This window comes from Protomyctophum bolini (genome assembly GCF_963924005.1).
Source record: "Protomyctophum bolini genome assembly, chromosome: 9".
NCBI classification, from domain to species: Eukaryota; Metazoa; Chordata; class Actinopteri; order Myctophiformes; family Myctophidae; genus Protomyctophum; species Protomyctophum bolini.
Genome location: NC_137870.1, coordinates 23,886,901 through 23,913,840, shown reverse-complemented (window position 1 = coordinate 23,913,840; position 26,940 = coordinate 23,886,901). Strand labels below are relative to the sequence as shown.

Sequence of the window (26,940 nt, the reverse complement as noted above, 5' to 3'; positions counted from 1 at the left end):
CTGCTCTTTCACCCACTGTCAAGCGAGGCAAAGAAAATGCAAAGAAATGCACATTTTGCTCTAGAAACATTTACTAAATTGCGCAAATGTTCATAAGCCATATGTTGTTTTTTTTCATTCCACCATGTTGACTATTTAGCGTGAGTATAATATAGCATTTTATGTTTTTTATTCATATTTCTTTGTCCGTTGGCTTGACGGTCTGCCTCCAGGGATGAGAAACACAGCACCCAAGGGAGAAAGGGAAAAAAGGCATGAGATAGCAGATTAAGAAGACAAGGTGGGGTTGTGGGTGGGTTGAGGGAATCGTAGTTGCAGACAGAGCTCGATACGCCTCCCATTCTGGTCCATCACTGGTGGGCGCTACGGGTCCGCCTCCTCCACGCGGGCTATGCTGTCAGGGCTCAGGAGGTCAGGAGGCGGAGGGAGGGTCGATGTGGGGCGGGTCGTGGGTCATAGGTCGAAGTGTTAGAAAGGTGAAAGCTCAAGGGTTAGCCCAGGGCCTCTTTGCCACTCTCTCTGTCCCGCTGTCCACACTTACTCATCTTCATCTCTGTGAGCTGGATGTACCGCAGCACGTTGGTGTCTTCATCACAGAAACGGAGGGAAGCAGAGAAGACATGTTTGTTTAGTACTAAGAGGTACTAAAGAGGAACAAGTTTTAATTTAGTCCTTTTGAAAAGATTAATTATACTAATACATTTGTATGGCACTTTTCATGTGAATGCAGCTCACTGTTGCTTCACAATAGATTATTTTCACAGCAGACATTTTGATGGGTTAAACACAACTGAAACGATAACTGTGTGTGTTTGAATTAGGTTGTTAGGTAGGTGTTACTATGTGCTCACATGGACATAGTCAACACTATTTACAACCTAAACGTCACATCTCACCTGTAGGCTCACGGTTCTTGGCATCACGCAGGTAGCGTAGGGCACATTCATAGTCACCCAGGTGGTAGAAGGCAATGCCAGCACGGTACATGGCCTTGAAGTGGTCTCTCTGGTGACTCAGTACCTTCAGACAATACTCTTTCACACGCTCATAGTTCACCAGCTCTGACTGCAATAGGCATGCTGTGGAGATGGAGAAACAGAAACACATGTCCAATTTCCAAGTTAGATTAATATACAAAATTATTGCTAGTGGAGGGTTGTTTGTTTTTGTTTTCTTGAGAGAATTTGTGGTTGATGTTGAACTCACAAAACATTTCGATGATCTATACTCTCAGACTCTCTGTTCAGGGACAAACATTGCATTGCACGGCAATGGTGTCTAAGGCCTGGGCTACACGTATATGGATCTTTTGCAAAACGCTTTTTTTTTTGTGAGTTTGGGCCAAGTTTCAGCCACATGTAAACAGTGTTTTTAGCCACTCAAATGGAGATTTTTGGAACCGGATAAATAAGTGAAGATTTTCCAAAATATCCGGATCAGTGGATCTGTGTATAGTCATGAGAAACGATGACGTCACCTCTCATTAGCGGCGGCGCATATCATTTTTACTATAATTAGGTGAGAAATGGATATCATGGATATCTATCTGATTGTTCATGTTTTTATATCACTGTTAACTGTAAAACTGTGGATATTAACCTACCAATAAGGACCCAGGCCAAATGACATTGCACATAGTACAACAACAAGTCTATGCGTGGTGTGTGAAACTATTCTCGTGCTGTATTTTGCTCTCCGTTTCATGGTCATGGTCATGGAGGGAGAGAGGGCAATCGCATCAAATAGTGTGGTTGGTGAGAAGAAAGTATACAGTATGTCCAGTGCCCTGCAGTCGCAAAATGCGCCATGCCACATCTCTCTCCTGTTTAGGTAATAAAGGGTGCACCCTTGACTGCATTCCATTGTCACTGTGCCTGCATGCCGACCATGTAATATACATTAATTAATATATAATTTACATGTACTGGTATTATATTATGCCGAAATGTAATTTATTGCAAGTTCCCACACAGTGTGCGGGATATCCCTTCTTTTGTCTTATGCACCAGTCACCAACTTTTTTAGGTGTGCTTAGTTGGCCTAACTATTAGCAACAGTAGCTCAGTGCCTCTGCCTTCGGTATGAAGTAAGACATGGAGAAGCTACGGATCAACAGTAGCTCAGTGCCTCTGCCTTCGGCATGAATTAAGACATGGAGAAGCCACAGATCAAACTGGGGACCTTACTGTTGTTCCCAGATGGCTGCTGTACATCCTGAGTCATTGCCTCCTATATCAATAACATAAAAAACCACATACATTAATTTAGCTATATCCTGTGTCTGATTGAATGCATTCTCAATTGCAATCACTTGGTCTAGATTAGAACATCATTGGAAGAAATGACCAAGAGTGAATGTTTTAGCCGACATCCTATTTCCTCAGGATATCAGTGAGCTGTTTATAAATAGCAATGCACAAGAGATAAAAACCATGCAAGCACTTTGTGCCCCATGTGGTACGAGAGTAATTTCCCGACATATGCTATCTAGACAGCCGTAAAAAGTATAGGGAGCAGAGAAAATCGACACACACAGCTGTCACACCTTTAGACTGGTGGAGATGCTTAAGCTTTATTTCCCTGACTTAGCAGGTGTGCGAGAAGTTGTTAAAAGTGGAGAGGAGAGGTGAGGTGAGGTGACTCAGATTATGAAGAAAACTGCCGAAAGAAATGCAGTTTGAATTAAAGAAGGAGTAAGCTATGAATTGAAAGATACCTTATCAACAAAACCGACAGAGCTGAACTGCAAACAGCAGACACACCAGTAGTTAAAAGTACTGCCATGAAGCACAACTCAGTGAGTACTTAGTGTTTCATTACAGTCATCAATCCTGCCTTGCAGTAGCACTTCTCAGCTGCTCTGAGATCAGATTAGGTGCAGATATAACTTCATTAGTACACACACACACACACACACACACACACACACACACACACACACACACACACACACACACACACACACACACATATCTTACAATATCTTCACCACCCATGTCACATTCACATCATATGCGTTTGTCCTCCGATTCTCTCATTCTTCTTTTCTTTATATTACTTCACCAAGCCCATCCTCCATCTTCTGGTCTTTAGTCATCTCTCCACTCTTACAGTGCCATCCCTCCTCCTCCTCCTCCTTGTCTCCAATGACTCTAACACAATCTACCTTCAATTCAATTCAATTCAATTCAATTCAATTCAATTCAATTCAATTCAATTCAATTCAATTCAATTCAATTCAGCTTTACTGGCATGAGAAAACACATTTACACTGAAAACAAATATGAGAAACATACATAAGAAATCTATATAGTTCAGCAACTTAAAAACTATAGCTTACGAATCCATGCACGAATTGTGCATTTGCTGTCAGAAATAGTAACATGTAAGCCAGGTTAACTGGGTATAACGCTTTCCCTCCCTCTCTATAGCGCTGCCCTCAGTGTGTCCTTGACACGCAGACAGCACAGTGAACAGCATGAGTCAGGGTCTATTAGCTGGAAGGCAGGGTGAGTCAGGACTCAGTGAGAGACAGAGGAGGAGGGTGGGGGGAGGAGGGGTGGAACAAGGCTGCAGTGGGAGAAGGGGGGGGGGGGGGGGGGATGGGATTGGGGACATAAAGGTGAATTGAGCTGCGGTGATGGAGGGCTAAACATGAGGTGGGGGAGGGTCCATTAACTGTCACCTTGCCTTATATCTTGAGGTCTGCGTACATGTGTGTGTGTCAGTGTCAGTATGTATGTATGGCTGCAAATTGGATGACAAGCCAATACAGTAAGTGAGAAGGCGTTTTTCCTAAAAATAAGCAAATAATGGAGTTTTGTCAGTTACATGTGGTCATGCCTGTCGACAACAGAGTCCATCACACTGAATAATTTACCACAGATGCCAAGAGACGGACATGCTCAATATACTGATCAATATGTTTTGGTGTTTAGAGGTTGTTGTCTGTGTGACTATTATGTATGCGTGAGTTAGCGACTACTCCTTTATCTTTGTCCATGATAGCAAGACATGTGCACGCACACATGCACGCAGTATGCACACATTCGCACACACACACACACACACACACACACACACACACACACACACACACACACACACACACACACACACACACACACACACACACAGGGCTACAGGCAACAAACCATTGGAGGCTTGAGAACCCTCATATTTTGAGATGAGTCAGCCCATTGATGATAGAGTGAGACGATACGATTGAAGATGAATTACAGTACTCGAGCACTCTCCACACAATAGCTCTACCCCTCCTGTACACCTCTCCATAGACAGCACTTCTATACAATCACAGAGTTGTTGGACTGGGTAGGATCCTACAACTGGGTATCGGCCCCTTCAACGTTGGAGCTATGTTTAGCAGACAACATTTCGGACACATTTCGCCTAAAATCGTTCCTACCTATCGCCTTTGGAATTTGGATAATTTACATTTAATTGTTGTTTTTTGGCCCACATCTGGCGCACTACATGATTACGCAACATTTCTACATGATTATGCAACATCTTGAACTGGAAAGGCTGTGGCAGCAGCAAACATGCGATCTGCCTTTACGGACAGATCGTATACATCGTGTTAGCTCTTTCTGCTAACAGCATTGCCGTTTTTACTGAGTCAATACAACGGAGAACAGCCCAACAGACCCCTGTCTGTGTGTGTGTCCCTCCCCATCTCCTCTGGCATGCGCTGAGCAATGGCAAGGCTGCAGAACATCATCACTAAGATAAATAATATTGGCATTTACCCAAATGAACATAATACCGTATCTTAGATCACATCAGCATAGTAACAAGTAAGACGCCCTGTGGGTAAGATGCGTGCACGCATCCACCTGGGCGAACGCTGGTGCTTTGGAATGGGGGGTCAAATCAACATATGGAATGAATTCTGTACTAGCCTTATATGGAGCGAGCGTGTCTTGAGTTTTCAGGGTTTGATGAGCATTATGGATCAACATATGGAATGTCAGAACAGGTCAGCTCCATATATGGAGATCTAAGGGTGGCAGCAGGGGCAGTGTCTTGAGTGTACAGGGTTTGATGAGGGCCCAGGTAGGGCCGGGTCTTAATTTCCGGGCCTGTTGAGAACTCTAGTTTTCGCCGGCTGCCGAGTGCGGCTGTACTAATAACTTTGGGGCGGGCCCGTCTAGAGTTTGAATGGACAGTCAGGTATCAGTCAAAAGGAAGACATCGAAGAGGAAGGACGGGTGGGGATGGATCAACATAATTATGGAATGTCAGAACAGGTAAGCTCCATATATGGAGATTTAAGGGTTTGAGGTTTGAGGTCAGACGTAGACTTTCTGGCCGGCTCCATATATGCAGATCTAGGTGATGATCCAGTCGGCTATCCAGGGTTTTCAAGTACCTGGCACAAACCCAATGATGACCAACCAGGCCAATGCAGAGCAAGCCACCCTGGAGCCCTGTACCTTAGGAATAATATTATATAGCCTATAACAGGCTACTAGATGTGAGGGTCGCATAGCGGCCCGTTTTTATAACCACACTGCTGTGGCACAAGCCTCTCCTCTCCTCTCCTCTGACACAGCTTTCAAGGGATCTGGTTACAGCCTATATTTGATGCAGCTGGAGAGTTCACTTACACAAGATACACAACCACACACGCTGGGACATACATTCTGCATTATGCAGCTCCCAAAAGCATAATGTGACTGCAAACAAGAGTCAACAACAATACACACACACACACACACACACACACACACACACACACACACACACACACACACACACACACACACACACACACACACACACACACACACACACACACACACACACACACACACACACACACACACACACACACACACACACACACACACACACACACACACACACACACACTTTACCCGAGTGAGTGTCCAGCCACACCCTGCTGAGCCATTAGGCAGACGGATGGCATGCCAGAGGAAATGGTGATGTGGTGAGATGCATTAATGATGTGATAATGTCAGGATCATCAGGAGCCAGTCAGAGATATTAGAGACACCCTACTACTGTACAACACAGATACAGCTTGAACCACATAAACATTACAAACATACTATTTTTCAACTTTACTTTTTTCCCCCCAAATTATGCATTTATTTACATTATCCGCATAGCCATTAAAATGTCACCAACCTTGCCTGAATATCAGTGTTGGCTACGCATGATTATAGAGTCCTGGATGATTTATGTTCAATGTTTTCTCTAGGGACAATTTTTTTGCTAAAACTTTCAAATTAATGAGTCTTTAAAATCATTAAAATGCAATGATAATAACCCCACAAAGAAAGCTAGTGTCAAGCTAATTTTAGGCAAGAATAGCTGCAAGCTCACCAACTTAGTGTTGATAGAAAAAAGCAGTCTATAAGTACAGTTGCAAGGGAGGTAGAATGAGGCCAAGAGACAGAGACACTAGAGACCAAGAGACAGAGACAGACAGACAAACAAACAAACAGAGAAAGAGACATACAGAGAGAGAGTGAGAGAGACAGAGAGAGAGTGAGAGAGAGAGAGAGAGAGAGAGAGAGAGAGAGAGAGAGACTGTCGTGCTGAAACTTGAAAGCTATATCATAACTGCACTTGAGTGTCTCTGACCACTGGGCAGACAGGACGGCTAACAAGACAACATACTGGAGGAAAAATGTCTAAATTTACCCGCTTGTGATCATGCCTTTCAGGAGAAACCCAAACAGGTGTAATAGCAGCTGTGGACGTGTGTGTGCAAGTGTGAGAGGCTCGTGTGGCTGTGCGTGCATGCGTGTGCGTGTGAGTGCATGTGCGTGTGTGTGCCTGCATGCGTGAGTGAGTGAGTGTGTGTATGCTCAGGAATCCCACCAGCTTTGAGCTTACCCAAGGGGTTTATTTTCAGAGTCTGCAAAGAGTCAGGCCTTTCATGTATCTGCAACAGTCAAAGCCAAGGGAAAAAGTAGGAACCAAAACGAGCACAAGAAAGAAATGGTAAGAGTATAGAGATGAGACACACAGAGGGCAAGGGAGGACAGAAAAAATGTGCAGCGCGCGTGCCAAACAATCCAGAGACAGACGGCAGAGAGAAAAGATAACAAGAGCTTCTGTGTACAAAAAATAATAATTGTTGGTCAGTGTTTCATTGTGGTCATTGCACGCAGTACCACGCCGCCCCCACCTAAGATTTTTCAGGAGTACACATGCACGCACATGAATCGATTAAAAACAACCTTAAGTTCACACAAACCGAGTTTACAAAGGCAGCTGAGTGCCAAGTGTCACACCAGCAGTGTGAGTGAACATAGGAATAAGCCTGAATAAGCCTATTGTGTGGCCTGCTAACTCCTGTAGTGTAGGTGTTAAGCGACGTGCGATTGATGTCATTAACATAGCGTCCATGCACCCAAAGATAAAATCACCAATGCAACACTGGTGTTGGTGAAACATACAGTAAGTGCAGAGGCAATTATAAGTGTTCACTAGATCCTGTTTCCGTGGTTAGGGAGGCCATATGTAGCACTGTTCTCGTCCACAGTGATCTCGACAGGTCAATAGACCAATAAGCCCAATAAACAGAAAAAAAGACCTAAACAACTCTGAATCATTCTTTCATGCTCTGTACCATGCAGGGAAGGTTTTAAGAAGGATAACCGAGATGGCATTTTCATATACACATAAATTGGATGCAAGACCCTATTTTGATTGATTTAATTTGGGGAATTTGTGTGTGTACACGTGTGCTGCATGTCTCTCTCTCTTTCTCCCCATGTCTCTCTCCATATCCTGTCAATCTTCACTTAAACATCTGTCAATCTTCACTTAAACATCTATCAATAAAGGCAGAATTAAATCATAATATTCATAAAATATGAAGATTGACAGGATAGAGGGAGAGATATGGGGAGAGAGAGACACGCAGCAAAGGTCGTCGGGGAACGGGATCCGAACCTGTGACACGCTGCCACGCCACCCCAGAGCCCAGGAGCCATGCCAGCGGCCCGGGACATATGTGTTTTTTTCTGTTCTTTTCTTCCCATTGGTTAAAAACTTGAAATACTAGATTATAAAATTAGAGAGAGATGAGCTTTTGGATGATTCAGAAAAACCCAAATCAAGAACTACGGTATTACTGCTTAAGGAGCTGTGTCCATAGAAAGCATTCTTTGGGCTGCCAGCACCTTTCTGCCAAGCATCGTGTTTCAGCCACCTCTGCGTCTATCGTTGTTTGGCCACTTCAAGTAGTCAGTAGAATATAATAATATCTGGGACTTATATCGCTTTTCATGGTACTCCAAGATGTGTGGAGGCCAGACGAGGGAAAAGTATAATAAAAGTAGTTAAACTTTTCCATCAACATCACAATTGATGGACACGGTACTTAAAATATCAGTGTAATTTGGGAAAGAGTCTTAGCTCATGTGAGACATAGCAGTGGGAATGGTACAAGTTGGTAAGGTAGTATTTGACAGTAAAGTACGAGGAGAAGGGGTTTACTAGGCCCCCCTCCTTGTTTCCCTCTACAACAAATCAATTTGCTGAAAATAGTAGATCTACAAGCTTTGCTACAAGCAATGTTTTGGAGAATTAACACATATACGCTAAAGAAATCCTCTACTATGAACTTTTAACAGGAGGCTGAAGGAGCAATACTCTTCTGAGGCAAGAGCAGAATACATACCAAAAAATATAGCGGAAGCTTTCAGAGTTTTTCATAGAGATTTATATGCAGACTTAGACACCACTTAAGTAAATAATCAAATCAAAGACTTATTTTCTAAAATACATTGCCCATCACCAACAGAGGAGGAGGCACTTGAAATGATAAAATCAATAACACAACAGGAAGTTTTGAAAACCATCATATCACCAGGAACAGATGGATTTCCTGGAGAATTTTATGGAGTCTTTGCAGAACAGGGTCTGAAGCTATTATCTCTGTGTTACATAAAGAGGGAAGGGCCTAAACTACTGTAAATTTGAGGAATGTAGACCAAGAGCATGTTATACAATGACTTATATTTTACCAATATTTGACAAAGCATCTTTGTCAAATCTGTCATTTGGATCAAACATCCAATAGACCAGCAACCCTTCTTCTGTTGATCTACTGGCCACATAACACCCAATAACCAAGAGCTATGGAAAAATCACAAAACTAAAACCAATTTAAACAGAAATAAAATGCCAAAGGAGCCAGATTTGGCATAACCTGTGGAAACTGCCCTACGACACAACCACACAGGCCTATGTTTGTACGTTTAACCCATTTTGGGGCGGGAACCCCTTTTGGTGTTAGCATTATGTTATGCTTTAGCTATTGAGAAATAGCAGATCTTCAAGCGCATAGCGCGCCACCGAGTGGCGTGCTATGAGCTTGTAGGTCTGCTATTTTTGAAAAATCTAAGAACGACTGACATAGAAACAGCTTTTTCAGAAAACTGTCAGGATGTAGAAGACATTTTTAGAATCTGATCTCAGGTCAAAATGGGATAAAGAAAATGGTCATAGTTACCACTGAGATCTGGAGTCTGACCCTCTTTCTGTCTCTCTCTAGCCTATCTCTAGCCCTCTCCTCTCCTAACCCTTCCATCATCCCCCAGCTAATTTAAAGCCGCTGGTAATCAGTCTGCTGCTCATCACCCTGTAATTAGTTCTGGAGGAGTATAACAGCAGATGGAGGGGAAATCATCATTCTCCATGATCTTTCTCTCTCAGCCACACGCACCCTCATTCCCTCACATATTCCCTTGAGCTGTCTCACATCCTACATTAATCTCTGTCCTCATCCTTCACTTGCAGCTTCCATCTCATTCACCTCAAGATCGGCCTTTTCAGCTCAAACCACCCGCCGGGCCGCCGGTCCCCTTTCTGTCTTTCCCTGCCCCACACTGCTATCACACTCTCTCTCACACACACACACACACACACACACACACACACACACACACACACACACACACACTAGCACAATTGTAGCACACTCCTATATCCGTAGAAACTGCTAGGCCCAAACCGCACCAATGCAAGTCCTTGCAACAAAACTGTCTCAGGACACTATAGTGTAACTCCTTAATTGCAACTGCCACTGGGGATAATGGTTTCATGCTACTAGATGCAACTACTACATGCAAGGAGCTTCTTGGCGAATCATCCATGGTAAGAAAAACAAAACAAAAAGGGGTGTGTCCAGGCCAATATTGCTAGTTAAGCACAGTGGTGGAAAGTAACAAAGTACATTTACTAGTACAAGTACTTGTCAGTGACAAGTTGTCACGGTTTGCAGTGAGGTGTTAGGACCCAAGTACAGGAACTGAAACTCAGAACAAAGGCAGGAGAAGAAGATCCCATAAACTTGACTTTACTTAGTAAATTACATAGGAGCTCATCACCCAACCTGGCTCAGCTGGTCCCTACAGGTGATGGCAATCAGACTATCAGAGTCAGAGGAGAGTCTGGCGTGGGTTAGCCTCGAGATACTCGTTAGCTTAGGCTAGGCGTGGGTCATTACAGAGACATGTCAACACGGAGCAGAGGGCACATGATGGTCATCAAGGGAAAGAGGACTTCAGGGCAATATTATTACAAAACATACATTAACCACTACAACCCTATAGATTTCGGACATTTGAAAATAGCCTATCTACAAGCTCACAATGCGTCATGATGCGATGCATTGTGAGCTTGTAGATTTTCATACATTTGAAAACATTCTGCATAATACTTGTATACTTTTACTTTTGGTACTTGCATGATGCCAAATTGCCAATACTTATTTGTACTTCCGGACTTCTACTTGTAACAGAGAATTTCCATATTGCAGGATTGATACTTTTACTTAATTAAACAATGTGAGTATTTTTTCCACCACTGGTTACGCAGCAGGTTATCTGGTCACAAACTACAGCGCACTGCGGCTTGTAAGCCTCTGAATTAGTCATGGGTGTCAACTGCTGTCCATTGCTGTCAACTGAGTCTGAGTATGCTACTAATTGAAATAAATTGATTTGTATCCCCTTCTCTCTCCTCAATGCTCGTGTGCATGCAAAGAAACTCATGTCCTGCCTAACTTACGCTCTACCTCGCTACAAGCATTGTTCTATTCACCCCAAATAGTTTCTGACTCAACTTAAATTCTCAGCTGTGTGTGTGTGTGTGTGTGTGTGTGTGTGTGTGTGTGTGTGTGTGTGATTATCAAATCATACTTCTCATAATCTCCTTGCCTTCTGAATGTATTGTTTTCCTGGGTCTTTTGAGTTGAAACAGACATTCAGATGGATAGTGAGTTGAGTGAAATAAAACACATAACATACTTATTTTTTATTGAGATTATATCTGCAATTGTACTCCAAGCCACAGACATAATTCTGTTGTGGCGCTCAGAGGCCATTAGCAGGCTGGTGATGTCATCTGTGGAAACAGGGCAGATGCTCGCCTGCAGCTCTGCAGGTCAAAACATCTATTATAAATAAAGCAATTGCCTTCCACCACAGATCAGAGACCATCTATGAATAACTTTTTAAAATCCCACATTTTACTGGCAAAAATGAAGTGGGCTTGGCAGGCTTGCCAGCATTGATTCATGACTCCTGGGTATAGCGAATACTTGCTTACTTTATCTTTTGAAAGCCAGTGTTATGGACAGTTTTGTCCATCTAGTTGGTACAAGACAGATGCGAGTGCCTCACTGCCTCTGCAGAGGTCAATGGAGAACACTGCCAAGTGGTTTGGCGTGGAATCTCATGAGACTGTAATCTGATTACAAGCTGTAAATGTGTTCCGAATAAGTACCCAGTTAATGGCTGAGGCGTGAACTCTCAAAATTTCCCAAAATGGCAAAGATCAGCAACAGCAACCAACCAGTTCTGCTTTAGGAACAGACACATGCCTGTACATTATACATCACATACAGGCGACCACAAACACACGTCATCACACCTACTCTCTCACACACACTCAATGTAGCAGTAGGCTATTTGTATTGCACTTGGTGGTTACAGAACGGAATTCAGTCCCTAATCAAGTTGGGTGTTGGAGAGACAATGAGCTGCTCTCCAGTCTCCACAGCTCCTCTTTATAGCCTGCTACTAATCACTCAACAAGGAACAGCTGACACAGGGTGTGGCAGCCAAGTGATTGACAGGTGAGTCTCTAGAGTCTAGACCAGCAGCATAGATCATAGCAGCATAGATAGGCACTACAACAGAAGAAAGACAACATGTGAACCGACAGATAAACAAATGATAGAGTCTGATTAGAGTGTATAGTGTGCCACTGCCCGCACAGAACACCATGCGTTGATGCCATGTGCATATGTGCAAGCACCTAACATATGCCAATTATGAAAATTGCTCAACATATGCAAGTTAGCATCCGGCAGTTTCAACAAGCTGGGGACCCATACTCAACATTTCTAACATAAAATCTTGGTCTACTCAACAGGCCTGTTCACATTCTGGCAAGTGGACTAATGGGTCAAATGAGAAAGATTAATTTCCTCAAGGAAATATCCTAACTATGTGAAGCAGTGGGCAGCTACTGAAAACTGCCCAGCAACCAGCTCCAGGCGTCCAGCTCTTGAAAGAGAACGATTCTAAGTTTACACAGTAGGGCTCATACCGTTTTAATCTTCACATCGTGGTAATAATCTTTCCTTATCAGGTCATCATTTTCATTTCCTTCTGCTCTTCTAGAGTGCTTGTTTCAACTGTGGAAAATAACTGGTGCAGTGTCGGTACTGGTGCTAACTCAATGTAAAATTGGCCCAGTGAGGCTCATATACTGTACTGTAGCAACAGAATCCATCAGTGCTGGTTCAGCAAAATGCAGCCGACACAACCTTTACATTTCAATGACAACACAGCCAGGGTGTAACAGGGATAAGCCTATAAGCAGCCCATGTAAACGAAGCATTCAATGTTAAGCCAGAGCTAGCAGGGGAACGCTCAGATATGAAATATGGCTTTTTTTAATCAACAGCTTTTGGGTGGAATATATAAATAGCCAAAATGTTTACTCTGTAACCATCATGATAGCACTATTGGTTCAGTACTGATGAATATTTCACTTTGTCTCTCTCTCTCTCTCTGTGTGGATGTCAGAAAGGACATGTTCCTGAACTTCCTGTGACCTGATGGTGTGACTTTCGAACACGTCTTTTTTACTCAGTCCAATTTCTCTCTCTCTCTCTCTCTCTGTCAGTCATCCTCAACCAACACCCCCCCACCCACCCATAGTTGAGTGGATCTTATTTACTAATGTGACTGTGACGATAGTCGTGCAGGCCTGCCATGGCCGTGATGTCATCATTTAGCTGTGGAGGAATTATCAGGATTGGTCTTGTCCTCCCGGCAAAAAACGCTACACAGTAAAATCCCTAGTGTTCATTTAACATAGAAGAGTGTGCAGATGGAAGTTCATGGAACCAAATGGACCGTTTTGGTTCAATTTGAGTTCCATTTATATTAAGGACTTTACTGTGCAAATGCACCCCAGCATAAACTCAACAACAACCTCCTCTAGTCGCTTACATCCCCTGCCTGTCACTCTACTGTTATCTCCCTCGCCCGACTACTGTACATAATCGGCTCCTATTAAACCGTCCTCCGTCCAGTTTCTCTCGCTCCTCTCCATCTTCACCCCCTCCGCCTCATTTCCTTCATGGCACCCCCTTTAGCCTCAGCAGCGACTCACAAAGTCCACCATCCTCAGTTTGTGCTCCAAAATCCCCCGTCCCTCTCCCACACCATCTGCAGACCTGGCACACCTCCCATTCTGCTACCCCCACACATAGAGTAGTGTGGTGGTGGTACAGTAGTGATGTAAAGACTAAAGAGTAGTGTGGTGGTGGTACAGTAGTGATGTAAAGAGTAGTGTGGTGGTGGTACAGTAGTGATGTAAAGAGTAGTGTGGTGGTGGTACAGTAGTGATGTAAAGAGTAGTGTGGTGGTGGTACAGTAGTGATGTAAAGAGTAGTGTGGTGGTGGTACAGTAGTGATGTAAAGAGTAGTGTGGTGGTGGTACAGTAGTGATGTAAAGAGTAGTGTGGTGGTGGTACAGTAGTGATGTAAAGAGTAGTGTGGTGGTGGTACAGTAGTGATGTAAAGAGTAGTGTGGTGGTGGTACAGTAGTGATGTAAAGACTAAAGAGTAGTGTGGTGGTGGTACAGTAGTGAGGTAAAGAGTAGTGTGGTGGTGGATGGTACAGTAGTGATGTAAAGAGTAGTGTGGTGGTGTTGGTACAGTAGTGATGTAAAGACTAAAGAGTAGTGTGGTGGTGGTACAGTAGTGATGTAAAGAGTAGTGTGGTGGTGGTGGTACAGTAGTGATGTAAAGAGTAGTGTGGTGGTGGTACAGGAGTGATGTAAAGAGTAGTGTGGTGGTGGTACAGTAGTGATGTAAAGAGTAGTGTGGTGGTGGTACAGTAGTGATGTAAAGAGTAGTGTGGTGGTGGTACAGTAGTGATGTAAAGAGTAGTGTGGTGGTGGTACAGTAGTGATGTAAAGAGTAGTGTGGTGGTGGTACAGTAGTGATGTAAAGAGTAGTGTGGTGGTGGTACAGTAGTGATGTAAAGAGTAGTGTGGTGGTGGTACAGTAGTGATGTAAAGAGTAGTGTGGTGGTGGTACAGTAGTGATGTAAAGAGTAGTGTGGTGGTGGTACAGTAGTGATGTAAAGAGTAGTGTGGTGGTGGTACAGTAGTGATGTAAAGAGTAGTGTGGTGGTGGTGGTACAGTAGTGATGTAAAGAGTAGTGTGGTGGTGATACAGTAGTGATGTAAAGAGTAGTGTGGTGGTGGTACAGTAGAGTGAGCACCCAGCTGTGTGCTCCACAGACCATCTGCAGACCTGGCACACCTCCCATTCTGCTATACCCACACATACAGTACTCTGACACCCTCCATTCTAGTATTACTTAGCCCTAGTCTTATCGCCCTCTCCACCCGTCTCCCTCCCCTCCAAAGCATCTCCCTCTGTGACGTAGCTTGGCAGGAGATGAAAGGGAGGAGCTTTATTCTTCTTTATTCTCTGCTTTTGCAAAGCCACTGGTGCACCGTACAGTAACAAGGGGCTTCTGTTCTCCTTTAAGCCTGATTTCGTATCCGTATGACGGTGTCCCACACCGTGACGTAAATGTGACGCATTGTGAGCGTGTGTGTGTGTGTGTGTGTGTGTGTGTGTGTGTGTGTGTGTGTGTGTGTGCGTGTGTGTGTGCTCGTGTATTAATTTTCTTCAGTCACATTCTGTGGTGAACATTCTGTGAAATTAGCAGATCTATAAGCTCACCGTGCGCTGCAACGCATTGGGAGACTGTAGATTGTAGATGTAGATAGAGTTTGAGGGAAATAGCGTTCGGGACCCCAGGATATTAAATGTATAGGATTACGTGGTTGGGAGTGTAAGCATTGACCCAAGATGAACCCGTCCGTTTTTACGTCTGTGAGACTGGGCATAGGCCTACACTCACACACTGCCATACTCACACGCATACATATACATACACACACAAATTCAAAACTAGTTTATGACACAGGTTTGCTTTTAGGCTCGAGTAGTTTCCGGATGAACCTCATTCTGTGGCAGTGATCCATTATCCTATGGCTCCACAGTCAGCTACTTTATACATTAGCCCTGTGCCCTGCCATCAGTGCCATGTCAAGGCCCCATATGCTGATTCATGTCTGAGTCTGTGAGTGCAGAGCCAACACGGTCAAAGCTGCAGTGTCCATTTTTGCACTTAAGAGTTATATTAACACATTGCTAAATCATCACACTGAGTAGATCAACGGAGAGCTGCGGAGGCGCCTGAATAGCAAAAAGGTGTTTACTTTGATGTGATGATGAAACAAAATAATCCATTTGTCCTCTCTCTCTCTCATTGACACAGATTGAGCAAATAACAAAGACCAAAGCAGGAGAACTCAGGAGGAGATTAGAGTGGGTGCCAATAGAGATCGGCTCATTCACAGCAACAGAAGCATATTAATTATCCAATTCATTTTTCTTTTCCATTTTGTTATTTTTTCTTCAACTATCACGTTAGATGCTTTTTAAACTGCATATATGGTAACGGTATACCTCTGCAGTCGGGAAGAAACGACTTAACTCCAAAATGATACTGCCTCATCAACGTTGGTGTTGTGACTTTATATCCTACTATAAATGTGCCGCGTCTCTGTGTGCGTGTACGGTTGTAATGCATGTAACTCGAGAACCGTTTGACGCACCGACTTCAAATTCGACACACACGTTCCACACCCCCACAGGGAGTGCAGTGCCACGTATCGGTCGGACCCACGGCTCTCCAGAACCACCACAAAAAGTTCTGGTCAGGCTCTGCCAGTGGGCCTAATGGCCAACTCCCCCCCCCCCCCCCCCCCCCCCCCGTCTATTTCCGCCTTTTTGGGCGCACTTCCGGGTCCCACTTTTGTGTCGCCCATAGAGTTATACTGTGTCCCTCCGTCGGACTAAATCTGAGACGAAAACAACCACAACAACAAAGCTACTGGTCTCCCAAATCTGGCTGTGACAGGCCGTCTGCCCCACACTGAATACTACCGCATTTTTTGGTGGTCCAATGCGGAAGTGCAACCGAGCGCTCAATGTTAAAGCCCAGCTGCACGGGGTTTCCTCGTCATGACTCCACGGGTCCGCCTGCAGTCCCTCCTCTTACCGCTAGGGCCCATGCAGTGCTTCAACGTTGGAAAGCCTCACTGGCCCCTTGGCCTAATGAGGCCAACTCCTTTCACCTATGCAATTTCCAGCCTCTGCCTCAGCCAATTGAGGCTCAACCAATCAGGTTCTGCCTGTGGGCCGAATTGATTGCCAAGTACACTTTTCACAGTCAGTTTGCAGTCTTCAGACACAGGCACACAGGCTGACACATAGACTGGCTCACAGTTAAAACGGGTGCTATGACAATGTATATCATTAGGTTCCCAAGTTGCATCGTTCCCAAGCAGGCCGGTGGCCGACTGCGACTGGCACGTACAAGTCTAGTATAGTAGACAGTTTGAGGGTCCAATGGAGTTAAGAGGTTTTGTCCAAAGCGCTTTTTGCTTTTCATTGGTTAAATATGTTCGAAACAACACAGACATAAAGGGTGTTCAAAATAAAATGAATGAATAATGCACTACAATGACCCCCCACTGTGCCAATGTGCCAGGGACGGACCCTATATGTCCAGATCTGTCCCTCAAGGACCCCACTTTGAGAACCAGTGCAGTACATGGTCCCTCCCTATGTGTCACAAGTAACCCCACTGTTGGTTCCAGACTCCCATGGGACGGTGTAGACACCACGGTCTCCTCCAATACAGGAGTCAACAGCTTCTTCTTTTCAGCAGACATGGAAGAGTTTCACTATCATCACCATTTTCACTTTCACCATCTCTCCTAGCTCTGCTTCCTGCTGAACATATTATTGTGTTAATGTTGTATACTATGTTGAATGCTATGCTATGTTGAATTTAATACATAGGAGCACAAGGAAAACAAGTCTGCAGGACATTTTCGTGTTCTCCTTTTATCTTTAATGTCTTACCGCGGTTTACATTTCTGTCTAATAAAGTAATCAATCAATCAATCAAAAGACAGACGTGTAATCCAAACCAACCAGTAGGAGGGATACAGGATGCTAAAATTGTATTCATAGGCGACCATTTCCAAGGGTGCGCTCGTTTTACCCCGCCGGCTACTACTAGTAGCCAAGGAAAGCACCGCCCGCACGTGTGGAGCTTCACCATCTAATACAAACACAAAACCCTATTCTGCCAGGCGCCAGCTGTCTTGCTAGTCTAGTAGACTACTATGCTGATTTGCAATCCATGCTTCACGTGTTCAAATCTCGCTGCCACAACTATTACAACTATAACTATAACAACTGCAGACTTTTTAATAGTTTTTGGATTAAGGTTGGTGAGGGATGCGTTAATAGTTTTTGGATTAAGGTTGGTGAGGGGTGCGTTAATAGTTTTAAGGTTGGTGAGGGGTGCGTTAATAGTTTTTGCATTAAGGTTGGTGAGGGGTGCATTAATAGTTTTAAGGTTGGTGAGGGGTGCATTAATAGTTTTAAGGTTGGTGAGGGATGCATTAATAGTTTTAAGGTTGGTGAGGGATGCGTTAATAGTTTTAAGGTTGGTGAGGGGTGCGTTAATAGTTTTAAGGTTGGTGAGGGATGCGTTAATAGTTTTAAGGTTGGTGAGGGATGCGTTAATAGTTTTAAGGTTGGTGAGGGATGCGTTAATAGTTTTAAGGTTGGTGAGGGGTGCGTTAATAGTTTTAAGGTTGGTGAGGGGTGCGTTAATAGTTTTTGCATTAAGGTTGGTGAGGGATGCGTTAATAGTTTTTGCATTAAGGTTGGTGAGGGATGCGTTAATAGTTTTTGCATTAAGGTTGGTGAGGGGTACGTTAATAGTTTTAAGGTTGATGAGGGGTGCGTTAATAGTTTTAAGGTTGGTGAGGGATGCGTTAATAGTTTTAAGGTTGGTGAGGGATGCGTTAATAGTTTTAAGGTTGGTGAGGGATGCGTTAATAGTTTTTGCATTAAGGTTGGTGAGGGATGCGTTAATAGTTTTTGCATTAAGGTTGGTGAGGGATGCGTTAATAGTTTTAAGGTTGGTGAGGGATGCGTTAATAGTTTTAAGGTTGGTGAGGGATGCGTTAATAGTTTTAAGGTTGGTGAGGGGTGCGTTAATAGTTTTAAGGTTGGTGAGGGATGCGTTAATAGTTTTTGCATTAAGGTTGGTGAGGGATGCGTTAATAGTTTTTGCATTAAGGTTGGTGAGGGATGCGTTAATAGTTTTTGCATTAAGGTTGGTGAGGGGTACGTTAATAGTTTTTGGATTAAGGTTGGTGAGGGGTGCATTAATAGTTTTTGGATTAAGGTTGGTGAGGGGTGCATTAATAGTTTTTGGATTAAGGTTGGTGAGGGGTGCGTTAATAGTTTTTGCATTAAGGTTGGTGAGGGGTGCGTTAATAGTTTTTGCATTAAGGTTGGTGAGGGGTGCGTTAATAGTTTTAAGGTTGATGAGGGGTGCGTTAATAGTTTTAAGGTTGATGAGGGATGCGTTAATAGTTTTAAGGTTGGTGAGGGGTGCGTTAATAGTTTTAAGGTTGGTGAGGGATGCGTTAATAGTTTTTGGATTAAGGTTGGTGAGGGGTGCGTTAATAGTTTTAAGGTTGGTGAGGGATGCGTTAATAGTTTTTGGATTAAGGTTGGTGAGGGGTGCATTAAAAAGACTGGATAAGGTTGGTGAGGGGTGCATTAAAAAGACTGGATAAGGTTGGTGAGGGGTGCATTAAAAAGACTGGATTAAGGTTGGTAAGGGATGTGTTGCTCCCCTGCTTGCGGTTATGTTTAGGTTAGAGTTAGAGATAGGGAGGGGTCAGATAGAACCTCCAACACAGGGACAATGGGAGGAGTTGATTCAGGAGATACGGTATATCTCATGGAGAAACTGACACACCGCCTGAGACTGCAGGAAGAACAAATGGAGGACAAAATGGTCCAAAGGGACAACATTTAAAACGGAACAGAAAGAATAAGGGTATGGGGGAATGAGAAACAACAGTAAATGCCTAGGAATATGTGATGTAACATGCAAGGTTTGAAACGCAATGTCGATTTTATTTTATTTTTAGTTTGTACTGTATGTGTTTATTTCTTTTGCTATTGTTCATAAATTAATAACAATGTAAGTGACAAAAATATATATATACAGGATGGGATACAATCCCCTAGCCTAGCACACAGGTTCCCAAACACTGGGTTGGAAACCCATCTGTGGGTCGTGGACACATGTTTAATAGGTCCCTTCATTTATATTTTTTTCTTATTTCGAAACATTTTCATACAACCTTTCCAGTAATAATCAACAGTTTTCCATTTGATAATTTCTTCTATCTTGTTCTTTCACGGTTAATGCCCTTTTGTGTTCAGTCCTCTGACCATCTTGTGTTTCAAATTTCAAAGAAGTACTGAGCTGACAACAGAATATAGAAACTTGCGACTCTCACTTTCTGTTGAGAGGCCATGTCATTAAAAAAATTGCTGTGACTGGCACAAGACACACTAGAAAAATGACAAAAGAAAAATGACCTTGTCAAGAAGAAAATCACACACACACACACACACACACACACACACACACACACTTTTATGTGCTCACATGCAATATATACCCATTCAGTCAAACTCAGCAATGTCAGCATGGGTACAACAACAATGGCAGGACGACCAGCACTGTGAATACCCCCACCCCCCCCCTCCTCTCTCACACACACACACACACACACACACACACACACACACACACACACACACACACACACACACACACACACACACACACACACACACACACACACACACACACACACACACACACACTGTGTTGCTGGTGGTAGTGCTGCTCTTGTATCATGCATCAGAGCGTGAGACACTGACCAATCAAATGGCAGCTGTTAACCACAGGGGCCACCGTCTGTCCGGCGCTGGTAACAAGATGCAGGGCAGGAATCGTAGAATTTACAGCCGGGATTATGAAGCAGAAACCCTAAATTCATTGCCTGATGGAGGTTTTATTCATCGTTAGAATTCTAAATATTGAATATTGTTTAAACTTTTTGTTTTCTTTGGTAGTGGCTCCTGAACTGCCAGTACCATGGTGTATTGCGATAATAGCCAGATGCCGAACGGAGAATAACGCTAAAAAGGATAGCATATACAGGTACTGTAACTGTTGTTATCAGGCGTTAGGTTGAAGTTTAGGTTTACATACTCAGCATTAAAGGGTTGGATTGGGGGGTCAAATCTACTAATCAAATGATTCCCGAGCGCGGCGCACACTGCAGCTCCTTGGCTGTGGCTCACCACTCCAAGAGATGGGTCAAATGCGGAGAACAAATTTCACTGCGGTAACGTGTGTGACAAATCGTACGACTTTGATACCGTATGCGATTAAAATTTGGTTGCGTTTAGGCACTAGTTAGACTCGGCACCCAGGCTTTTATTTTCGTTCGCATTCGATAGGTGTTCTATAGGTGATAATCCAGTCTTCTCCATGTATGGCTATGAGGTCAGTGTTGTGATCTTCATATATGGAGACGGCCATATATGGACCGTGTTATGAGGCGTGACAGACTTATGGTCATATATGATGTCATGACAGAGTCACTGACTGAATGACTGACAGGTTTTGCAGGTTGTCATAGTAATCTGCGACCTAACCCATAGAGTTATACTGTGTCCCTCCGTCGGACTAAATCTGAGACGAAAACAACCACGAAAATCTCATTTTACCGCTTTCCTTGCAACAACAAAGCTACTGGTCTCCCAAATCTGGCTGTGACAGACCGTCTGCCCCACACTGAATACTATCGCCATTTTATTTCATTGTGTCAACTAAATCCTCATTAATGCAAACTAGATTCAACATACTCAACCCTGCACACATTCTAAATATGCCCCCGAAATATTGTACTGAGCAGATGGACTGTTACCACCTTCAATAATAATGATAACTAGAACTGCACTCTGTCGAGTGCCTACTTGCTTGTTGCACCCAAGTAGGCCATAAATGGCCTACTAGTGCGCAAGCAGAGCGTGCAAGTACTGTCGACCGCTACAAACTTTCAAATCTCAGCCTCTCTGTGAAAGAACCTTTGCAATATTGAATTATTAGGTTTAGCTATTTCCTACGTACCTAGTGTTTGGAGGTAAAAAAGTAATATTTTGAAGTATGGTAAAAGCTTCTATAAAATAAATACAGTCCCATAGATTTAGAAGTGTCACATACATGTATACATAGGATTACATACATGTATACGATTTAGAAGTGTCACATACATGTATACATAGGATTACATACATGTATACATAGGGGCATTACCTTTAGTCCAACCGACACTGAAACATGTCATCGTTACTGTAAAGTTGGTCGAGTGGCCAAGGCTCCAAAAAGTGACAGAATTGTATTTTTCCCCGCTGCAGTAGTATTTACAGTGGAAGGCCTAACAAACAAAAAAACACTGAAGACTAAACTCACAAAAAGACAGATGAAACTTAGCTTGAAAGCAAATTAGGAAACAAAAACCCAGAACGTAAGAAACTGTATTAGGCTATAAACCCTTCCAAAAAGGGACCCTTAGCAGATCTCCCTGGATGTTACCTGCTTGTTGCCCAAGCCACTACTGAACCTCTGCATCCTGCAGCCTCGCTTTTATACTGGGTGAGACCATACCAAGACACAGACCTAATTGGTAAACACTTAACTCCAAAAAGGCAAACTATGGCCCATTTACACAATTATATACGGTTTTACTAAACCTATTCCAAATACATGAAAACATTTCAGGCGCCACATTATTCACATAAGAGAACATAAAACACAAGAGCTCTTGAAACATAAGACAGACACCCCTCCTGCTCTGTAGCACTTGGTACCTTCCCCCACTCAATCAAGAGGATCACCAGGCAGTACTGCAGGAGAGCCAGGTGCCACACAATTCCCAATCAACAGAAATGCTGTTAAAACCCATGCACCATCTTTGTGTCCTTTTATAATTCATGTTTGTACAAATAATAAAATAAGAATAACATGCAACACTAATGTCCAGTCACACAGTCCTCCAAGCCGGCTTGCTGTTAAATGGAAGCAGCTGTGTAGGAGTATATGCCTGTTTGTTCCTCTTTAGTCTATAGGGCACGGGCTGCCCCGTGACAGTTACGTCACCATCGATAACCAATTATACCCTGGCATTGGTACATATCTTCATCACGTCATATGCTCATATGTCTATGTATATGTAATGTGTGAGTTGATTAGTGGTATACTGTGTCGGGTGGTTTGATGCGTATGTCCCTTTAATCCTCCCGACACTGAAACATATCATAATTACGTCACCATCGTAAACCAATTATACACTGGCATTAGTACATATCTTCATCACGTCATGGGACATACACTTCGTAGCATGACGGAAAACATACCTGCACGGTCTGCTTCCGTATGTCCCATGCCAGCATATGACGTCATATGTTGCTAAGGGACATACGCATTGTAGCACCTGACTAATAACATTACGCTCTGCTTGCGCAAGTAATAATAGTCTTTATTGTCTCCACATCATATATTTTCTTTGTCATAGACACTTGTACAGAACATTGTTGGAAGCATTAAGACACATGTTAACCCTCAATGGCTTCCTTTCTGAAAAATAACATAATTGTGAAAAGATTCACGCGTTTTATTCTATTTACAATGACATGCGGACGGGAGATGGTGCCACTTGGACCCGGACGTAACGTGGGACTAAAAAATGACGTCGGACTTAAATACAGAATGTTTAGAGTACCAACAAAGTGGCGCTGTTGAGCTTCACACTGTGCACAGGTGCATGATGGGAAGTTGAGTAACACCAGTAGTTCTTAGAGTAACACCAACACAGAGCTGCAGTACAAAGACTACGGTGTAGCACATGCACACACAGGTGCATGATGAGAGGCAGTACATTACAATACAGTACAGACTACATAGTCCGACAACCAATAGTCCGACAGCCAATAGTCCGACAACCAATAGTCCGACAACCAATAGTCTGACACTCCAACAGTTCAGACGGGTCTGTTTTTATTTCATTTGTTGCTTTCTTTCGTTACATCTGGCCACAGTAGTTGTTTTCCGTGTGTCTGAATGAACAACCGAGTACTAGGGGGCTGCCGTACTGTGTCGTAGGCTCAATATGTCACCCCCCCTTCCCATTCAATAGAATTCTATGATCTTTTGTTGCCAGATGTAATTTCCTGGGGTCTAGTATAGGACTACAGAAAATAAAATAATAGTAAAGAAATCGACGCCCCCCTGTCAAAAATAGCTAAAATCGCTAAACTAAAGAAAGTAGCAATTATTAGTATAATAATAATAATAATAATAATAATAATGATAACTTCGTTGAAAAAACCCAAAGTTGTAAAATCATATAAACATAATTGTCCCGGTGAAAATCACACGGATCACTTGGGTTTTGTGTTCTAGCAGTGTTTCTCTCTCTCACAACATTAATTTCTGTTTTAAGGTGTATATATGTATTGTTTTTATATGACATAAGGGTTAAGTGTGTGAGACTTCACTGCGCACTCATGTCGTCCACATGTTGGTATGTGACAGAAACAGAAAGGATCTGTTTGAGTTATTACAACAGAGAAAAGGACGTCTGGCGGTTGCCATAGCAATTATGGCGCCCATCGTGTGCTAGCAGTCCATTCACTTCTTTCATTCCCCTCTGCTTCAGTCTCTATTTCTCTCAAAGGTTGCCTCCTTAACGGCTTAACCAACCAAGACCCATTTCAAATATAGCAAAACAGATGATCTACAAGTTAACAACACGTCACAATGTGTCGAGCTTGTAGATCTGCTATTTTTTTGATTTATTTTTTAATAATTTAAGAAATTTGCCCATCTACCCGCATGCCCAATAGGGACTCCAGGTTCAAAGTGGTTAACAAAGGGGCTAATATCAACCCATGCCATGCAAACAACAACAACTAGTCAACTACTATAATGCTCCCATTGGTCGGCTGCTCCTTTCCAGCATGAAAATATTTGCTTAATTGGACGGATATATTTCAACACCTGACCATTTATTTACCAATTTACCAATTACCAATTAGTTATTTAGCACACAAGGCCTATTTCATAAATAGACGGTTACCCTCTAAGAGACAGTGAATTGTTTTTCTTATAACAAGCCTGGATGTAGTACTGGGGTTTTTGTTGTGGTATAGTTGCCAAAGTGGGGTCCGGGGACCCCCAGGGATCCTTGAGGGAGTTCCAGGGGGTCCCCATGGCTAAATGATAGTTTGGAACCAAATGGACCCTTATGGGTCTGTAACTCTGAGAGTGTACAAATGTTTGTGTACAAAAACATTTGTACACTCTCTGAGTTAAATTAACAATTATAAATTGGTGGTCCCAGAGATAGAAATGCCATTAAATGGGGGTCCATAGACTAATGCGTGTCAACCTGGGGGTCCTTGAAATTAAACGGGTTGAGAATCTCTGCTAGAGCATTAAATATCTTCTCTTATGGGGGTCCCTGCATGGCAAATCTTTTCAAATGGGGGTCCGTGGGATAATTTGGGGGTCCTTGACATGAAAAGGTTTGGGAACCACTGCCCTAATAGAGTGAGGGGAATTTGCTACATTGATCATAATAATTAAGGACCATATAGGCTACTATATATATACAGTATACACAGCAAACTGACTGCAGCACTATAATTTAGGAATTAACCTGTTAAATTGCACAATAGTGAAGGGGAAAAAATATAAATATATTCCGTAATCGCCATTCGCCATTAGGTTAAATCATTCACTATAAGTTATAGGATAATACCGCAGTACAACGTAGCCTATATTATTGTTGGCCTATCGCGGCTTCTAATACGACAAACAACACTTTGCTTTCTAGCTATAAAGACCATTCTTTCTGTGAACCCTATGAACCGGAACGAACAATGGTGGCAGAAATATGGGTTATAGCAACGATCTTTCAGGTTCCAGAACTCCAGCTTTCTGTCGAAGCAGACCGACACTATATAGGCTACTACTATATGGATATGGACCAGAGGCTCCAGAGCTAATCGACACCGTGACCGGGTAGCTCACCTGTCAGGCTGTCATAGCACTCGATCTCCGTGATTTCCACGGCTCTACGCTGTTCCTCCGTCAGTTTGGTCGCTGCTTGGTTGAGGAGGTTGACCTCGGAGCCCGTGGTACCGTCGATAACATGCACCCCCTTGAGCTGCAGCAGAGCCCGGTGGTACTTGCCGATCGCCTCCCGGAATTTCTTCTCCTTGTAGCAGCGGTGGCCCTCCACCTTGAAGTCGATGGCTTTCTGGATCTTTGCTTCCATGTCCATTTCAGCCGAGCCGGGTCGGTGCCCACCACCGCTGCCGTCTCCGCCCGCTGCCACAGCTAAACTCCGGCCACCCGTTTCTGGGTAGCTTTTGAGGCTCTTTATCTGATGCTGTTTGGCTTCCATGTCTCAGTGGGTGCAGGTGGAGCGGGCCATGCTGTGTTTTCTGTCGGAGGAGAGGACTGGAGCAGCGTGCTGGGCATAAAGGAGGGAGATGGAACGACAGGGCTCCAAAAAATGCCTCCGGTTTAAATCATCTACTTACACCTTTAAAACAAACATTAACATCTATGATAATGGTGCATTAAGTTTAAAAACAGGTGAATGGTTGGCCATAGCAATTACTGCCCGACTGCCCGTCTTCCTAGGTTATTTCAACGTCTCTCGATAGGATGCTCAGGTCGTGAGGAGCAGCTTCAGGCACGCGCGCAGCTTCAGCACCATGGACAGCGCACACTAGCCAATTCCGGTGCATTGTGGGGGAAAAGAAGAGTCGACTCGTCGTGAGGCGCGCGCGTACTGCATCACGGAATACAAAACGGTTCAAAACCTGAACATAATTAATTACCCTCCCGAAAAACACAGCATCTGCTGCATACGGGAATATAGCGTGGTGGTGGTGATGGTAGAAACGTTTAAAATGTAAAGAGGTTCTGCATTGAATAGGCTAGACAAAACATTTGGTCTATTAATCCACTTTTTGAAACTGTAATAGGCTAATAGAGGATAGAATCACTCTTTCCATTAGCCTATATTAGGCTACATTTTAATTCAGACTGATATTGAAGATGTATAGATCATGGAGGGATGTATAATATGGATGGAAGGTGCTAGTGATTGGTGGAGATGGAGAAGGGAGACAGCGACCTCCAGCGGGTGGTTTTGGCAGTTACATTGATTTGTGATGGGAATACTTGAGTAGGCCTATATGCTATATAAACTATAATGCCTGTTATAACCTATAGGCGCCATATACAAGAACACAACATGACTGCACTCATACACTTACACATTACAGCATTTTC

General features: G+C 43.4%; 1 protein-coding gene across 1 annotated transcript; it reads right to left on the bottom strand.

The window, feature by feature from the left end:
• Positions 1-150: 150 nt before the first annotated feature.
• Positions 151-26,118, bottom strand: ttc9b (tetratricopeptide repeat domain 9B; the record flags this gene model as incomplete). The annotated part of the gene is given in 5 exon segments (XM_080772507.1): positions 151-586; positions 897-1,079; positions 25,666-26,045; positions 26,047-26,087; positions 26,089-26,118. Coding segments are annotated over 5 exon segments (729 nt in total). The 3' UTR covers positions 151-491.
• Between the last annotated feature and the right edge of the window lie 822 nt (positions 26,119-26,940).